Genomic DNA, 18,301 nt, shown 5'->3' on the forward strand with positions numbered 1-18,301 from the left:
ATATGGTGGGGAAAACGGGGTGAAAAGAAAATAAAACTCGCTGGAGAACCAGGGTGAGGAACCAGCGAATGACATGGAGGAACGTGGTCTGGGGACCCTACTAGGGAACACACTCCCTCCAAGACAACAGTGTCTGGACAGTCTTTGATGCCGGGTCATTTATCCGTTTGTTTGTTCAACAAATATCTGCTGAGCCCTTTCTAGATCAGAGACGCTCGGTGCACAAGAGGGAGCAAAACAGACACCATGGTGTTCTGTACCCAGTGAGGACTGCCCTGAAGCAGGGGAGATAAACCGGCTGTAAACAAATCAATACACTAGTAAGTATGTGACAACTTGTGATAAGTGCTGTGAAATGAAACAGCAGCATCTGGTGCTATGACAAAGAAGAGAGGCTGCATTGGCCGGGGCTGGAGGCCTGCCTTGGGTCTTCCCCAGGAACCAGCAGGAATATGAGTAGGAGAAGCCACCGCACTGGCAATGGGGAGAGGGTCCCAGGCAGGGGGAGGGCTGGGGGTGGGGGAAGAGCTGTGAGGATGTGAGCAGCAGAAAGGGGGCCCCCCTGATTAGCACAGCAGGGAAGGTGAGAAATGACAAGGGCCTCCAACTGCGGTCACCCCCTCTCTCCAACTCGGCACAGTCCACGTGAGTCCCAGGAGCCCGAGGTCGGGGTGCATGACGTGGGTGGAGGAGGCACCCCCACAGGTCAGAGGCGGGGGGTGAGGGGGGTGGGCAGGAGGGGTGGACAGAGGCCGTGGAAGGAGAAGGCCTGGGAGCCAAGGCCCTGGGTTTGACTCCAGGGTGCCCGCGCGGCCTGGCACGAGTCCGCTGACTCATCTGGGAGACGAGGGCAGTGGTGCTCGCACGAAGGGCTGTAAAAAGGATTGCAGATGACCGGCCACAAACGCCAGGCCCAGGGAGGGTGTTCGGTGAGTGGCTGTCGCCGCTGTCATTGCTGGAGGAGGTGGACTCTACCAGGCGTCAGGACAAGGCTAGAAGGTGCGGTGGGGGGTCCTAGCAAGAGCTGGAAGGGTTCAGCCGTTCTCGGTGCCACCCCCAGAGAAAGGGACTGCGAGGTGGGGCTGGGGGTGCACTTGTTGCTGACTTCGCCAAGTGCTAAGCGGCGAGGTGAGCGGGCGGAGCAAGGGAATTAAAAACAGAGGCAGGCGAGGGACAAGGGGGGAGGGGTGCGGCGGCGGCGGGAGAGGGGCGGGCGGCGGGGAGGAGCCAGGCGGTGGCAGCGTCGAGGGAAGCCAGTTCCGGTGGGCGCCGGGGACGAGGCCTTGGAGCGATCCCCCCCTCCAGGTGAGCCCCGACCCGGATAAGGGAATGGAGACAGCGGGAGCGGGTGGCCTCCCCTGCCTGCTTTGCTTCCGGGGCCTTGGGGACACGGGCACGGGCAGGACAGCCCTTTGAAGACTGCGCAGCTCGGCGGTGGCCGCCTTCCAACCCTGCCCTGGCTCGGGCTCCCAGGGCCACCGACCCCCTGAGGCCCAGGGCGGAGGGTGGGGGGCGCGGTGGGAGGTGCAGGCTGCCTCTGGCTGCGGGTGGCGCCGGTTTCAGCAGAGCAATTCCTGGCTTCCCTCCTCCCCGTCAGAAGACCCCCCCCACCCCCCCGCTGTCCGTCCTACCGCGCTCCCCCTTCCTGTCCATCCTAAAGCTCCCCCCCGTCCTGCCGCGCACTTCCCTCCCCATTGCTCACCTGTCAGCACCCCTGTCCCCACTTCCTACCACCCACGCAGCAGAGGGACCAGACCGGGGCGTGGGTGGTGGGCGCTGCACCTACAAGGCAAGTCCCCCGAGGGCTTGCTCAGATGTGCACTGAGGGTTAATTGGGTACAAGGGAACCTCACCACCAAAGTTGAGGTGGTGCCCTATCTTCGCTTCCTGATCTGGGGCAGTGGCCTAAAGCCTGATTAAGCAAAAATAATCTATTAATAATTAAGTCAGCGGAGACTTCCTGGGGGTGCTCAGGAAATAAGGTGCCCAGGGCCACTCTGAGAGCTGCCCCTTCCTGCTCACACATGCGTTGTGTGCTGGGAGCTGAGCTGAGACTGTGTGGACCTCATCCCTCATCCCTCACTCTCATCCCTCACCTTCATCCCTCATCCCTCATCCCTCATCCCCATCCCTCATCTCTCACCCTCATCCCTCATCCCCATCCCTCATCTCTCGCCCTCATCCCTCACCCTCATCCCTCATCCTCATCCCTCACCCTCATCCCTCACCCTCATCCCTCACCCTCATCCCTCATCCTCATTCCTCACCCTCATCCCTCACCCTCATCCCTCACCTTCATCCCTCATCCCTCACCCTCATTGCTGATCCTTGCAACAGCCCCTCAAGATTCCTGTGTCGGTTACACACACTTAACAGGTGAGAAAACCAAGGTACAGATACATCAAGTCATTAGCCCCAAAGCACAGGATTAGCAAGGAGTCGAGTCGGGATTTGAACTCTGGTTTTCCTGACTGCAGGACTTTCCACTGCAGGGCACCGTGCTGCCTCTACAATTACATTAGGCACCTAGGGTGAAATGTGGAGGAAGTAGGGGTCCCCTTGGCTCATATGCCTGGCAGTTTAGTAACTAATGTGGGAAACAGAATTGTGGGCCATAAGATGCTCATTTTGCAGAGAAATCGGTGATAGTCGTGGAGTCCGGGGCTGCAGAATGCAGCGGCCATTGGGGGTGGGGGAATAGGAGGAGGCTCAGAGTCCACCTGGAGTCCGTCCATCATTGCCAAATCCAAGGTCCACTTTTCTGGGCCATGTGACACCATTGATGATTCACTTCCCTCTGTCCTCTGTATCACCTATTTCCTCTCAGTCATTTGTTTAGCCTGTTTTGTTTCTCCTTCTCTTGTTGATATTCCCTTGGGCTCAATGTTCACATTCTCCAATATTGTTATGAAACAAATTTATTCACATTTCCTGATTTAACTCTCATCTCTATGATAGCAACTCCCCAATTCATCTCTCCAGCCTGCCCCTGATCTGGAACTCCAGGCCCGAATCCTCAGATATTCTCATCTCTACTGGCTAATTCCACTGTTTGCCTCCACAGGCACCAAATCCAACATTTCCAATCCCTAATTTATCATCTCTGTCCTTCCCACGAGGGTCTTTGTTCAGGTCTCTGTAGCTCCTTGCCCGGACTATTGCATTACCTTCTGCCCTGGTCCTCCTGCCTTCTACAGATCCCCTGGAAGGCTCTGGACTCTCCATTCTTTTGGTGACCTGACTAGATGGAATGGGCCTTTCTTCCTCTCCTCCCTTAGCGCCCTCAATGTACCTCTAGTAGGGAACCCTTTCCACATTGTGCAACTCTTAACTAATCTGTCTTCCCTTTTCGACTGAGAGTTCCTTCAGCAGTGATTTTGTCTTATCCTGCTTCGTCCCCTCTGGCCTGGCCCATAATAGGTACTCAGTAAGGATGTGTGTAGTTAATGACCTTGGAATGAATTGCGACTTTTTTTTTAAGGACACGATTTATAGACAATGAAACATTTCACTGTGCACAGTGTGACATTTCACTTGACTCTAAATCTATCTGTCACCCTTAGGGAGTTAATGTGTGTGTGCTGGTGGAAGAGGAGCATTAGAAATCGAGTTTGCAGATGGACTAATGACAAAATGAAAATAAGGTTTCCAAACAAGTGCAGTTGATACTGAGGGTGTTTTTAAGTTTGGTGTAAACATTCAGTCCTGGCGCAGTGATTCTCTCCACTTTCCGTAGACACTGGGTCCAGGAGTCAGCAGAGTACACTGGACTAGAAGAAGAACAAGCACAAAGTCGTCATGGCTTCGATGTCCACTCTTGAAAACCAAGATAAAGGTCCCCATTTGCCACCTCCAAGCAAACAGGTATGTTTGTAACTGGGGGAGCCTGCCATCCGAAGAGAAGCATCAAACAGGACTTTTGTTAAACCTCGTCCTTGACCAGCCATCTTACTTACACTTTTCAGCCTGTTCCCTTGCTGGATGGGTTCAAGGAAAATGGAATGGGGAAGGAAGGTGTCTTTTTGGCTGCCTTGAGAAGAAGTATTTTAAAAAATTTTATTTACAAAATCCTTTACTCTTTCCTGTTTAAAATCCAGCCTAAGTAACTCTTATGTAAACTGTCAGCGACTAAAGTGGTTTCCTTTCGCAGAGCAAAACTTTTAATTGAATCTAGCAGAATGATCCATTTTGTTTATTCTTACATTTTTGTTACCGGGGGTAATTATACTAATCCCGTGCTGCTGACAGATGTTCCTGTTCAGGATAGCAGAGTCCTTAATTACTAGTTAGCCACCAGATTGAGAACGCACGTGTTCACATTGACACAGTATTTCAACTTGTTAGGAATGAATATTATGTGTTTCAGGAACATGTAAATGAAGAAAAGAGAAAGTGTTGGATGGGTAAGTGGAGTTCATGTTCCAGCTAAGAAAGAGTGCATGGAGGAGGTAATGGTTAAGGAGCAAAGTTTAGGGGAGGCAAACAGATGAATGATATCAAGTCACAAGGAGAATAGTTTGGACACCTGAGTTGTGTCTGTGAGACGGAGAGCCATCAAACATTTATGGCTCTAAGAAAAGGATCACTAGAGCTGCTTTTGGGAGACTCTGCTGGAACTTTGATCTTGACTGCAGGACTCCCAGCAATTGTGATAGTTGGTTGTGTTTATATGTGTGTGTGCGCGGGGCTGCGGGGGGGGGGGCGTCTTCGTTATTCTGTGACAGCCACAGCCAGGAGCAAGAGCAAATGTCAGCGGTGGGCATATGAGGCATGCTTGCTGAGGAACACGCCTGTGCTAAGGAACTAAGGGAAGTGAAGAGTGAAAACAGCTCCTTCTGCTGCTGCTATGACTCACCCTGTGACTCGCTGAGCTTTTGCTCCGTGCCGTGGGGACTTACAAAGAGAGGAAAGGGAGATTGCCTGCTCGTGTCGCTTGCAGAGCTCCACGGGCACAGGTGCTGCAGGTTTCCTCGACCCTGTTCCTTGATATCATGCGTGTAAAGTAGCTTGGCACAGTGCCCAGCCCATGGAACGTGCTCAAGAAATGGTGGCCATCATCCAGTCGACATCTACTACAAACAAAGAGTCTGAAAAAGAACGGTGGAAAATCGGCAAGGAAAAGTAAACTCCAAAAGCCAAAGAGCTGTACTCAACAAGAAAAACACTAAAACTCTGAGAAATAAATGGCAAAGGGCCTGCCTAAATAACGCACAAACAAGGAAATAAATACAAGTATGACTTTTGTGATAAGAAACAAATTAGATAAAGTTTACTTTTTCAAAATTGAAGGAACCACTACAGAATTGGGGAAGTTATTTGCAAATTATATATATCTGATAAGGGTCTAGGATCCAGAATATATAAAGAACCCTTACAACTCAACAACAAAAAGACAAACAACTCAGTTAAAAATGGGCAAAGGTCTTGAATAGTACTTCTTCAAAGAAGCTATACCAATGGCCGACAAGTAAATGGAAAGATGTTCGATGTTAGCAGTCATTAGGGACATTCAGGTCAAAACCACAATGAGATACCCACTTCATACCCAGTAGGATGGCCATAATTAAAAAAAAGAAGTAGAAAATAACAAGTGTTAGCAAGGATGTGGAGAAATTGAAACCCTCATGTATTATTGGTGAGATTGTAAAATGGTGCAGACATTGTGGGAAATAATTTGACAATTAGTTAAACATAGAATTACCATAAGGCCCAGCAGAATTAAAAACAGGTGTTCAAACAAAAACTTGTGCAGGAATGTTCATAACAGCTCTATTCCCAATAGCCCAAAGGTGGAAACAACCCAAAAATATCCACCAGTAGGTGAATGGATTGACCAAATGTGGTATATCCATGCGATGGAATGTTATTGAGACATAAAAAGGAATGAAATACTAATATATGCTACCACATGGGTGACCCTTGAAAACTTTATGCAAAGGGAAAGAAGCCAGCCACAAAATGTCACACATCGTATGATTCCACTTATATGAAATATCCAGACTAGGCAGATCCATAGAGACAGAAAGATTAGTGGTTGCCAGGGGGCCAGAGGGAGGAGGGAATGAGGAGAGACCACTTAGTGGGTTGGGCTTTCCTTTTGGGCAGATGAAAAAGTTCTGGAACTGGGTAGTGGCGATGGTTACCCAACACTGTGGATGTACTCAATGCTTCTGAATTCTATACCTTAAAATGATCAAAATGATAAATATTATGTGTGTTTTACCACGAACTATTGAATGAGCCAATATATAACAAAAGATTCCAACCCAGATCCAGTTGCAGGGATTGCTTCAACGCTGCAGGAGAAAGGCTGTCTGGCTGAAGCACATGCAGAGATACTCAAACACATTAGTTATCAAAGAAATGCAAACCAGACAACAAAATATTACTTCATATCTATTAGCTTAGAAAACTGGAAAATTCCAGTGTTACAAAATCTTTTCTTTAACTTGCTTGGAATCTTCTCTACTCATAACTTGTAGCCACAAAGGAACGCTCAGGCCCTGCCGGTAGGAGTGGAGACTGGTGCAGCCACTGAGGACAGCAGTCTAACAAGACTTGTCACACTGACGATATTCAGGCCCTATATTTGACTTCTAGAGACATACCTGAAAAATGCTCTCCCACGGGTCTGTCGGGGAACAATGTGGACTGAGGCATCGTGGAGAATTATGCAGCAGGTAGAAGCAGTGGACTGGCAGCTTGGATGGATCTTAGAAGCATAGAGCTGAGTTGAAAATATTTTAAGAATAAAGTAAATATATAAAATAGTACCATTTACATAAAAAGATGCATGCACCCAAAACAGCGAGCATTTTGCAAGCATGCGTAGAAACACAAGATCCACAGCATGGTTGTGATGGCCAGAGAGGAATGAGAGTGGAAGGTAAATGAGATGAGTGAATAATACAGACACCTACAAAGGAGGAGGGATCATGAAAGATGAGAGTTGGTCCAGATTATAGCATAGCAACATGGTAATAAAATACTGTACTAGTAAAAATAATTGTCAACTATGTTCATAGTTGCATCAGAAATTATGTGCATAACACTTATAAATATGTAAAAGAAAGCCTGTCAAGATTGAAACTAAACTATGTATTATAGAATAAATAATAAGCAGTCCATTGGTGAGATCACAGTCTAAAAATGCATGCAGAAACACATATAAATGGAAAACTTATATTACAATGCTTTCGGTGTGATGCCCGATGTCTTAAATACTGTGCTGTAGGGGGAATCTCTCTCTCCACGCAGGAGGCAACATTGAGTTGGATCTTAAGCCCAGGTAGGAAGGGAGTGACTAGCATTCCAGACATAGTGAAGCACATGGTCAGAGCACGGAGGTGAGAAAGGAACTGTGGCCCCCACAGTCAATCAGCCTGGCCAGACACCTGCTCCGGGCACACTGATGGGTGAATCACTCCAACCCTCCAGCTGGGATTCTCTCCTTGCCTAAACCCACCGGCATTCCCGGCTGGAACGCGATCCATCCCATAAACTGCTCATTGTTGTGGGCTGGCCCCTGGCACAGAACGCCCACCTTGGGTGACAAGTGAGGGGACCTCCTCCTCCTCCAGGGAACACAAAGCGGATGCTTTTCTGGTGACCTCAGCTAACTCCCCGTGTAACTTCCTCACAGAGCCTGCTGTTTTGCCCCAAATCGAAACTGCACATTCACAGAGGAGAGATCGCAAAGATCATGCGAGAATGTCAAGAAGAAAGTTTCTGGAAGAGAGGTACTTGCACCCCTCGTAATCTTAGTTAACGCTATACTTGCTGCAATAAACTGCCTACTTGTTATATTAGAATTGTGGTGGTGATTTTTTTTTTTTAAAGCAGGGACTTTGCATAAATCCCTGAAGAACGCTGATGTTTGGGGATGTTTAGAGTTTAAATCCATGTTAAGCCCTTTTTCAGGGCAGAGATAATAACCGATTAAGGAGCATTTTATCTCACTTGGCAACAAGTGAGGCACCTATAACTCTTTCCTTTATGTGACCAAGAATGGGTACCGAGAGTATTATTTAGGATTTCTTGACTCCCAAAGAGTAGAACTTCCAAAAATCCACTAGGCTATACACTTCATAGAGTTCATAAATAATGTCAAATTCAACTGGAACTTTATCCCAGAACCTAGCACAGTGCCTGACACATAGAAAATACCTAATAGATATTTGTTCAATGAATGAAAAACGGCAGTGTTCCCTAAATATTTCTCATACACTGTCTCTGAAAGAACCTTTTCTGCTGAGTCCCTTCCTCTTTCTGGGTGTTAAGGTCCCTTACAATTAAAAAAATTCATGACTCATCATTTGAAAATGGCATAATAGAGCCTAAAGATTTAGTCCCAATATTTTGCAATATTGCTGATGTAAGGATAATTTATACTTTGAAATACTCATTTTGATTTCTTAAGTCATTCAGAGTCAGTATCACCTGTTTTAGAAGTAGCACTCTCTAGAAATTGGTATTCATTATGCACTATAGAATTACTGATTGTTGGCCAGGCGCGGTGGCTCCCGCCTGTAATCCTAGCACTCCGGGAGGCCGAGGCGGGTGGATCGCTCGAGGTCAGGAGTTCGAGACCAGCCTGAGCAAGAGTGAGACCCCATCTCTACTAAAAATAGAAAGAAATTATATGGACAACTAAAACTATATATAGAAAAAATTAGCCAGGCATGGTGGCTCCTGCCTGTAGTACCAGCTACTCAGGAGGCTGAAGCAGTAGGATTGCTTAAGCCCAGGAGTTTGAGGTTGCTGTGAGCTAGGCTGATGCCACGGCACTCACTCTAGCCCGGGCAACAGAGTGAGACTCTGTCTCAAGAAAAAAAAAAAATAGAATTACTGATTGTTCTTCTGGGAATTCATGTGATTCTGACAACCCATGAGCAAGCCATTTATTTGGGTCCTAGTAGATTAACACTTCAGTATGACCCATTTGCCTACCACCAATCAGGTAGCTATGAGTGGAAAATTTGCTTGCTATTTGATCTGTCTTGATAGAGCTAGATGTTTATCACTGCTCTCTGCTTTTAGAACAAGTCATTTGACACATACTGAGAGAACTAGAAACTACCTTTGCCAAACTAAATTGCCTGTTTTAAAAAGCATACCTAAACATTACACATGTTTAACATGAATGTAGTCATCTTGTAATCTTTAATTTGGATCTTCAAGCAAATTCAAATTGTAGGACAAAATGTCATGAAAGACTAAAAAAAAAAAAAATGGAAAAGAAAAAGAAATAAAGGCAGGGAACTGTCCTAGACTAAAACAGATTAGAGAGTAAATACAACACATTATCCCTGATTGTCTGAATTAGAAAAAAACCATAGTTATGAAGGACATTATTGGGCCAAATTGGGGAGATTTGAATATAGATTGTGTATTAGTTAGTGTAAATTTTCTTGAGTATTCAAGAAATATAAATATCTTGACTATGCTAATAGTGTTGTGATTACGTAGGGGAATGTTTTTGTTCTTAGAAGATACATGAAGAAGAGTCATGATGTTTGCAAAATGTTCACAATTAATGAATCTAGATAAAGGGTATGCAGGAATTTCTTGTACTGCTTTTTAACATTTAAGTAGGATTGAAAATTTCAAAATATAAGCATAGCTTATATTGCCTTTAGCTATAGGCAACTCCCAAATTCTTAGCTAAGCGTGTATAGACACCAAGATGCCTGTGTTGTGTGTAATGATTCGAATCCGGTGCGTGTTAGCATTCAGCACACGTGGATGTCAGGGTGGAGCAGGACGGGGTTTAGACTTGGTCATATTAATGCTGTGCGTCAGGCTGAGTGACCAGGGCAGACCCCAAGAAAAGTATCCATGCTGTACTTAATAAATATTTGTTGAATAAGTAAAGTAAGAAATGAATAAAAACTCATTGCCAAGGAAAGTGAGAGAAAAATAAGCTCAGAGTAATTATCCCTGACTTCTAGGTGAGGTGCCCAGTTTTAAAATGCCGATATTGAAGGGTGGTTTTTTTTACAGCTTTGCCATCTTCGCTTGTAAGCATGCTCGTCACCCAGGGACTAGTCTACCAAGGTAAGAGTCAATATTTGTTACATGATTGAACTTCACAGAGCCCAGTTTTCTGTGACCCTCCTGGCAGCTTTTTGGCACTCAGCATTTATTTTTTGGTGAAGGATTTGTTTATGCACCTTTTGCCTATTTTCAGCCTAAGTTTCTGCATCTCCAGAAGAGGCCCTAATCCCCAGAATGAATGAATATGTTAGGTTGCTTGGCAAGGGGAAATTAAAGTTGCAGATGGAATTAAGGTTGTTAATCAGCCGGCCTTAAAGCACGGAGAGTGTGCTAGGTGACCCAGGTGGGCCCAGTGTAATCAAAAGGACTCTTAAAAGTGAAAGACGGGACCAGGAGATGGAATGAGAGAGGTGGCGGTGTGAGGACTCAGCTCAACCTTGCTGGCTTTGAAGACGGAGGAGGGGCCGTGAGCTAAGGGATGCGAGCGGCCTCTGGACGTTGGAAAGTTGGAAACCCTACACCTCCAGAAAGGAATGTGGCCATTTAAGGAATGCAGTTAAAACAGTGGTTTTCACCAGTGAGACCTATTTTGGACTCCTGACCTCAAGAACTGTAAGATAATCAGTTTGTGTTGTTTTTATGCCACTAAGTTTGTGATCATTTTTTATAGCAGTCACAGAAAACTAATACAGCACTGGAGCCCTGTGTCCGCAAGGCCCCTCTGCATGTGGTTAGACAGACTGTTCACTGCTCCAGGCAGGAGGTGAGGGGGGCTGAAATCTCCCCCAAGCTGTATCCACCAAGCCATCTGTCCTGGCAAGAGGCTGTCTGAGGAAGGGCACCCTGTCTGCTTCCTACAAGGGACCATTAGGACCAGCAGCCGCCTTGCATCTCTCCACCTAGACCTGCCTACCTCCTAGAGCTTCCTGTTTTCCTCTCTGTTCTTCCTTCCTCAGCCTCTTCTTTCTTCCTTTCTCCACCTGACCAGAGAACCCACAGACGTTGCTTAGTCCCCAGGTAACAAGCAGCCACCTTAGCCTGTTTAAGCCCATTTTATTGAACGCCTGATCCTCAGGATTCTGATAAGAGAAACGTTTGTACCCAGTAAACGTCAGGGAAGATGGATTAATGCCATTATCACGGGAGTGGGTTCCTGATAGAAGGACGAGTTCGGCCCCTCCCTCTCTTGCTTTCTGTCTCGTGCACCTCCTTGCCATGGGATGGTCCGTGCCAGATGCCAGCGCCATGCTCTTGGACTTCCCAGCCTCCAGAATGGCGAGGCAAAGAACATCTGTTCTTTATAAATGACACAGTCTGTGGTATTCTGGTATAGCAGCAGAAAACAGACTAAGACGTCTACCATCTCTTGCATCTGTGCAGATGTATTTTTTCAGGGTTCTATATTCATTTTCTAAAGCTGCTGTAACCAATTGCTACAAACATAATGGCTTAAAACAACACAAATTTATTATCTTAGAATTCTGGAGGCCAGAAGTCTGAAATGGGTCTCACTGAGCTTAATAATCAAAGCATCAGCCTGGCTGTGTTTCTTCTAAATACTCTCGGACTTGCTCTCCCTTTCCAACTTGTAGAGGCCACCCACATTCCCTGGCCCCTTCCTCTGTCTTCAGTTAGCAACATTGAGATAGGTGCTTCTCACGTGCCGTCTCCCTAGTCTCTGATTCCCTCTCCACATTCAAGGATTGTGATTACATCAGGCCCACCTGGATCATCCGAGACACTTTCCCTATTTTAAAATTATCCGATTAGCAACCTTAATTCCATTTTCTACCTTAATTCCCCTTTATGTAACATAATATATTCACATTTTCCAAGAATTAGGATGTGGACACCTTTAGAAGGCCATTATTCTGCCTACCACAAGTTGTAATATTTTCACTTCAAAATCATGATATATACTGTAAATGTCTAAATTGAAACTTTCGTTGTTGAGTTATGATACTTAAAGGGGCGAGGGGGATGAGTGATGACTAATATCTTTGAATTCAGTTGTCAGCTCCACCTTTGCTTGGTATCTTTAAATCAGTCTTGAATTGTCTGTTTCATTTTCTTTTGCTATACATTAGAGCTAATATTTGCGATTTGCCTAAAATGGCTAGTAAGGCAAATGGGAATGAAATTCAACCAAGAATTGAATCATGACTCCTTTAAGATCATCTCTTTGGATTCAGAATATGTATATGTTTAAGAAATTTTATATTTTACATTTTGAAGATTTCTTTGTACACTATAAGTTTTAAGTTATGAAATGAACTAATTATGTTTTTATATATTACTCTATAGGTTACTTAGCAGCTAATCCTAGATTTGGATCATTGCCTAAAGTTGCTCGTAAGTCATGGAAATTAAAAAAGCAGATTCATTTTGAAAAAAAAAGAAGATATTTATAGCAACTGCAGATATGAGTGTCCAGCTTAAACCAGTTACCCATATTGACGTGAAAAATCAGTCTCCATCTTCTGCCACTTTGTATGTCTCGATTCACTGAACGCTTTCTGACGTACAGCTTAGCAGTAGGGACTTCTCACCCAGGGCTCTTTAAAGCAGGGACTAAGAGGAACTAGCAGGATATATAACAAGGTTGTCCAGAGCAGAGCCTCTGAATGATGGATCTATTAGGAATTTTTATTTTCTTCTTCTGGTCTGGCCAGTCTTTTCAAAATATTTTCTATAATAGACATCAACATGAATGATTTTTTTAAAATCAGGGAATTTCTAATAATAAATTAACTGGAAACTTGGGGCTTCATCATCTTTCACTGGTATACATAGACCTTTTACATGCAAAGAGGATGCATTCCAGTTTACAATCTGAAACCTCATTCCCAGCAGGAGGAACAGTTTCGAGATTTCTTCCAGGGAGGAGGGTCCCTCTCCCTGCGGACCTCTCTCCTACGGCAAGATGGACTGCAGTCTCCACTATTCCAAGGCCCTAGAGAAAATTAAGGGGCTTTTCTGCCCAGCGATTTGGAGGCTCCCCATAGCCACAACCCAGGCCCCACCTTAACTTCCCCTGGTGGTCTCAGCCATTTGATTGACAGCTGGGCCACTCACCTGCTGCTGTCTCTGGGACAGCACCGTGACTCCCCTGGCCCTCCTGCCGCCCGTTCAAAGACGGGGAGATCAGACGGGGAGATCAGAAAGCCTCCGGTTCCCAATCCTGCTCTTTCACAGAGCCTTCACTGTCAGAATTTTTGTTCGTTGACTTATCATGGTTCTTTTAATATAAAAATGACCAGTGTTAATAAAGAAAGTTCTACAAGATAATTCATGGAAAAGATTCTGAACCTTTAAATTATCTGTCTTTCCTAACCTGCGTTTACAGTTGCTGGTATCTTGGGATTTGGCCTTGGGAAGGTGTCGTACATAGGAGTTTGCCAGCGTAAATTCCACCACTTCGAAGATCAGCTCCGTGGGGCTGGGTTCGGCCCACAGCATAACAGGTCTGTGATCGGTTTGCTCAAGGCATTGTAATGAAGATAATTGTTAGAGATTAAATGAAAGATTACTCATTATTTGTAATATTAAACATTTTTAAGTTCATATGCTAAAAAAAGTTTGTAACTCTCAAGTTTCAGGTTGTTGCTATCTAACTTCAATAATTATTTATTATTCAACTTAGTTACCTAACTAATTTGCTCAATAAATATTTAATGAGTTCTCACGATGTTCAAGGCATTGTGCAAGTCTTTAAAGAATACCTCAAAGGGCAGGTCTGGCTTCTGCTGTCACGGGGATACACAAAATCTAAACAAGCCTCTTCACTGCAGGGCTTCTCAGAGCCCTTAATATGTCATGAACAATAACTGTGTATATAGTGATTCTCCACAGGCGATATAAGCAGTAAGATTTTGGAGTTAATGACATGACCACTGCTGTTACAGTATTTGAGTTGAAAATCAGTTCTACCACTGACTAAGCTGTGTGGCCTTGGACAAGTTTCTTAAACTCTCTGATCTTCCGTTTTTTCATCTGTATAAAACGGTGATCAGAATAGCTTCCATGGGATTTTGTAGGGAACAGAAGTGATTATTCTTGACCCTCAGTGAGTGCTCAGTAAATGTCAGTTATTTCGACTGTGGTATGGCGGGACTAGTGTTGGGAACACATTTCTCTAAAGCCCCCTCACTTGGCACGTTGGATTCTATTTGAGAAGCAGCACAGGATGGTGAACACAAATTGGACTTGAAGTCAGAGCACCCAAGTTCTTTTTTCTACTTGTGTGACCTTGCAAAGCCACGTTCTCTAGTCCTGTAGGGGTGGATGGGGCCTTAAACGCTGTCTCTTCCCGATAAGCTGCCTGAGGCCCAGCGGGGTGCAGAGACTTTCTGAAGGTTCCGTGGTTGGCGGTCAGCGAAAGGGGTCTCTCGCCTCAGCTCCCGTGTTCCCACGCCCTTACTTCTAGCAGGGCCATTAAGAGAGTCATTAAGTCCATACTTACAGACACCGCCACCTTCAGTCCATCCCTGCGCAGCTGTGTGTCAGCCTGAGCTTGGGGAGGAGCAGCCGGCCATGTGGTTCTGGCCTGTGCGGGGAAAGTAGCAAAAGGCAAAGGAGAGATGTTCAAGATGTTCAACCCCTGTGTGACCCTGACCACAAATACAACCATCTGTTTCAACATAGAGATCGTTATTGGCTTTTTGTTTGTTTTTCTGAGACAGGGTCTTGCTCTGTTGCCCAGGCTAGAGTGCAGGGGCACAATCATAGCTCACAACAACCACAAAGTCCTAGGCTCAAGCAATCCACCTGCCTCAGCCTCCCTAGGAGCTGTTACAGGTGCACACCACCACACCTGGCTATTTTTTTTTTTGTAGTGATGGGGTCTTGCTATGTTGCTCAGGCTGGGCTTGAACTCCTGGCCTCAGGCCATCCTCCTGTCTCAGCTTCCCAAAGTGCTGTGATTACAGGTGTGAGCCACCATGACTTCCCATTATTGGATGAAATTCTGGGGGTCTTAAACCAAGAAACAACTATTATTTCTGAAAAAATTAGGATATTGAACTTTAGCCTAGAAAATGTCTCTAAATGATACTGTGTTAAGACTGGAGCTTCCAGTGTCAAAGCGCAAACCACTGTTTTTGCTTCTCTCCTAGGCACTGCCTGCTGACCTGCGAGGAATGCAAGATAAAGCACGGATTAAGCGAGAAGCGGGATTCACAGCCTTCAGCTTCCTAAACTCTATGCCTGTGGCTTTTGAAGGTTTTTAAACTTCTGCTTTGTACACATTTAAAATTTTAAGTGTACTTTAAAATAAAATACTCCTAGTGGAACAACACCACTGTGATTCTCTCACTGTATGGAAATGCTTTCTGTGGAAGGCTGTCGATTGAGGTGAACGTCCATGTTTTCTGCTCTTTTAAGATGTTGGGAGCCCTTACACAGGATAAAGCAATGATGTCACACCCTTCCTTGCTTACAGCTAAGTGAGCGAATTTAGAGTCTTCTCTAATCAGCTGCTGTTCATTCTTTACTCTTCTTTTTCCCCTCCCAGTGTTTTAGGTTCTCTGATAGAGGACAGGGATAGATGTTAAGGAAGTTAGGAAGTCATGACCCAAAGAAAATGAACGTGTATGGAGACAGAAATAGAGGGCAAGCCTGCATCTTATAGGTCAAAGAAGCGCTTCCTGAAGTGTAGGGGCCAAGATTTTTAACGTAATGAAAAATATTTCATTGGAAAGGGTCACAGTATGAATCACCTGTCCTTTCAGTGCTCCAGGTCTGGGGTCCCCAACCCCTGGTCCGCGGCCTGTTAGGGACCTGGCTGCAGAGCTCCGGGGGGTCCCCATCCTACCGCCCCCACCCCCGTGGAAAAATTGTCTTCCGTGAAACTTAGGAAGGGGGTGGGGAGCCAGCGAAACTTTGTCTGTATTTAAAGCCCCTCCAGTTGCTCGCATCACTGCCAGAGCTCTGCGTCCTTCCCACCCACCCCACCCCCCATCCCCTTATCCGACTCCTATTCTCCTGCCAGGTTTGTTGCATGCAAAAAAAACACCCTTCCATTTGGGAACCTCTTGTTTCCTGGCAGGTTGTCTGAAACCTACACAAAACGTCTCTTGCATCCTTGCATCTTCTCAGGAGAATGCTTTATATATGTCACCATTTATATATAAGGGGGTGTGTGTGTCCACATTTGTGTTTTACTTAATATACTTAATACATTTTGAAGCCTGTACCATGGAGGTGAAAAGGGAAACTTCATTAAAAGTTAATATTTGACATGAAATATTTTAAGTATCAAAAATATTTGGAAGTTTTCTTTCTTACATCAACATTAAGTGTATGAAATGGAGTGATTTTGATGAAGCCTCTTCTTATATTACATACCCTGTTTTTTCCCATCACTAAAGTTCTATTTCTATAAATCAGAATGCAAAGCCAATATCCTAGCTTCTTGGATGCAGTTTAACTCTTGGCTCTGACAACTAGCAAATTGGTGACTTTTTTTTTTTTTTTTTATCTCAGTTAGCTATTGGCAAAAATTCAGAATTGGGTGCGTTTATTTCCTGCATCCCAGAAAATGATTTCCCAGGGACCAGAACATTTTCACATTGCTGAGCACAGCAAGTCAATGTTGAAATCTGTCTTGGGATGCTGGGAACATATGCATTTATTATTGTTGAAAGGAGCATTGTTTCTATTGCTGACATCTTCATAGTTCTCCTCAATCAAACTGGGTTTATTGCTTAAGCTTTCTGCTCTCCCTAAAAGTTATTCACTGAAGCAGTTTATCATGGTGATCTATACTAGTGTGAAAGGAAATCAATACGGGAAAAACTGGAAGTTCATCCAAGATGTCTCGATCATTCTGATGCATATTTATCGCACCTGTTAGGAAACAAGTATTTAGGAGAGAATGTCTCTTTCTCGTGTTAAAGGAGCGGCACCGTCTTTCAGAACTTAGCAATTATCAACACTCACCACCACGCCGGTCACAAGCGTATGAAACCAGTACCTTCATAATGGCCTTTAAAGACTGGAAAGCACGTTTCTGTCTTAGAATTCTAGCTGCAGGGTCCCAACTTTATCAAACATTGGAGTGGTTTCCAGCCCTGTCGTACCCCGGTCTTGGGACACCTTTTGGTCTGTGGTGTCCCCCACACACAGACTCCAAAAATGCTGATCAGTTCAGGGAAGAGCAGGATCACACTTTTTGTTTCCGGTACTAGAACTGCTAGCAAGAGTGGCCTTGCACCAGGCCCTGTGCTGCAAATCCAGGCATCACCACTTACTGGCCACCCGACTGTGGGTTCTCTATCTGCTCAGGGCCTCAGTGTCCTCATCTGTAAAATGAAAGTTGTAGAACAGGAAGGAGAGCAGGAGTGACTCCATGACCGGCTGAACCTCCCGGAATAGGCCCAAGTTTCGGTTTCCCCACGCGGGTCCTCCCCTTCCCCAGAATGCCTAGCTGATCACAACTAAAAGGTCCCGGGACTTGGAACCAACCAATCAGGAGCCAACACGACCTTGGAGCCAACCAATCAGGAGCCAACACGATCAGCCACTTTTGAAGGTGCAAATGAACTACGGGAGGGAGGGGATGGTGTGCCCAGTGCATGGAACCTACTGAAAAGTATAAAAGCTTAGTTTTTACCCCAGGGCGGGGTCCTGGTTCGTGGAGAGGCCACTGGGTTGGTGCTCTGGGACTTGGACCCTAGCTCGAGCTAGCCAATAAACTCCTTTGCCTTTTGCAGCCTCGGTGACTCTGCCTCTCTGTTCCTGGGGCCGAGGGGAACCGGTTCTAACAAAGCAACATTAGACTTACCAGATAGGTTGTTCATGAGAATTAAACAAACTGATACTTATAAAATACTTAGAACACTGCATGGCTCAGAGCAGTCAACGGATGGGTGTCGGCTATCACTACTGTCAATGCAGTCTGAGAATATGTAAATAAATTGCACAGCAGATTGTTACTAGCCCCAAATTCTTTACCTCCATGCCTTTATCTATGCCCTTTGTCATGCAGTTTTGCATTTCCTTCCAGCTGAACCAGGGCATGCTTACCTATATTCTTGAACCTTGGGCTTGCGAATGAGGGATAAAAAAAGTGAGGAATATGTTACTGAAAGCTAGAAGAAAGAGATCCTTTTGAAGCAGTAAAGTTTGGCAAAGCTGTTACTCGTGCTATCACTGAAAATAGAAAATATACCTAAGGAACTTAATGATCTGGGTAAGATTCCCAGGCAGCGTGTAGCCTAGTGCCACCTGGCTTTTTCTAGCTCTCTAAAATGAGAAGAGAAATAGTATAAAGAACAAATTATTCTGTTCCCAAATGGAATTTGGA

The 18,301-nt window shown here is 45.2% G+C and overlaps 1 protein-coding gene and 1 long non-coding RNA gene across 2 annotated transcripts; one reads left to right on the forward strand and one right to left on the reverse strand.

Annotated features, from left to right (window-relative positions):
• Nucleotides 1-981: 981 nt before the first annotated feature.
• Nucleotides 982-3,462, reverse strand: LOC138374126 (uncharacterized). The gene is made up of 2 exons (XR_011231370.1): nucleotides 1,703-3,462; nucleotides 982-1,116 (listed from the first exon to the last, which is right to left on the reverse strand). It is a non-coding gene; the product is annotated as an uncharacterized lncRNA (long non-coding RNA).
• OCIAD2 (OCIA domain containing 2) lies at nucleotides 1,225-15,295 on the forward strand. The gene is made up of 7 exons (XM_069456796.1): nucleotides 1,225-1,305; nucleotides 3,737-3,864; nucleotides 7,643-7,739; nucleotides 10,003-10,056; nucleotides 12,301-12,348; nucleotides 13,343-13,460; nucleotides 15,111-15,295. Exons 2-7 carry the CDS (start codon nucleotides 3,799-3,801, stop codon nucleotides 15,190-15,192), a joined length of 465 nt encoding a protein of 154 aa, XP_069312897.1. The 5' UTR covers nucleotides 1,225-1,305; nucleotides 3,737-3,798; the 3' UTR covers nucleotides 15,193-15,295.
• Nucleotides 15,296-18,301: the final 3,006 nt, after the last annotated feature.

This window comes from Eulemur rufifrons, chromosome 24 (assembly GCF_041146395.1).
Source record: "Eulemur rufifrons isolate Redbay chromosome 24, OSU_ERuf_1, whole genome shotgun sequence".
Taxonomy (NCBI): Eukaryota; Metazoa; Chordata; class Mammalia; order Primates; family Lemuridae; genus Eulemur; species Eulemur rufifrons.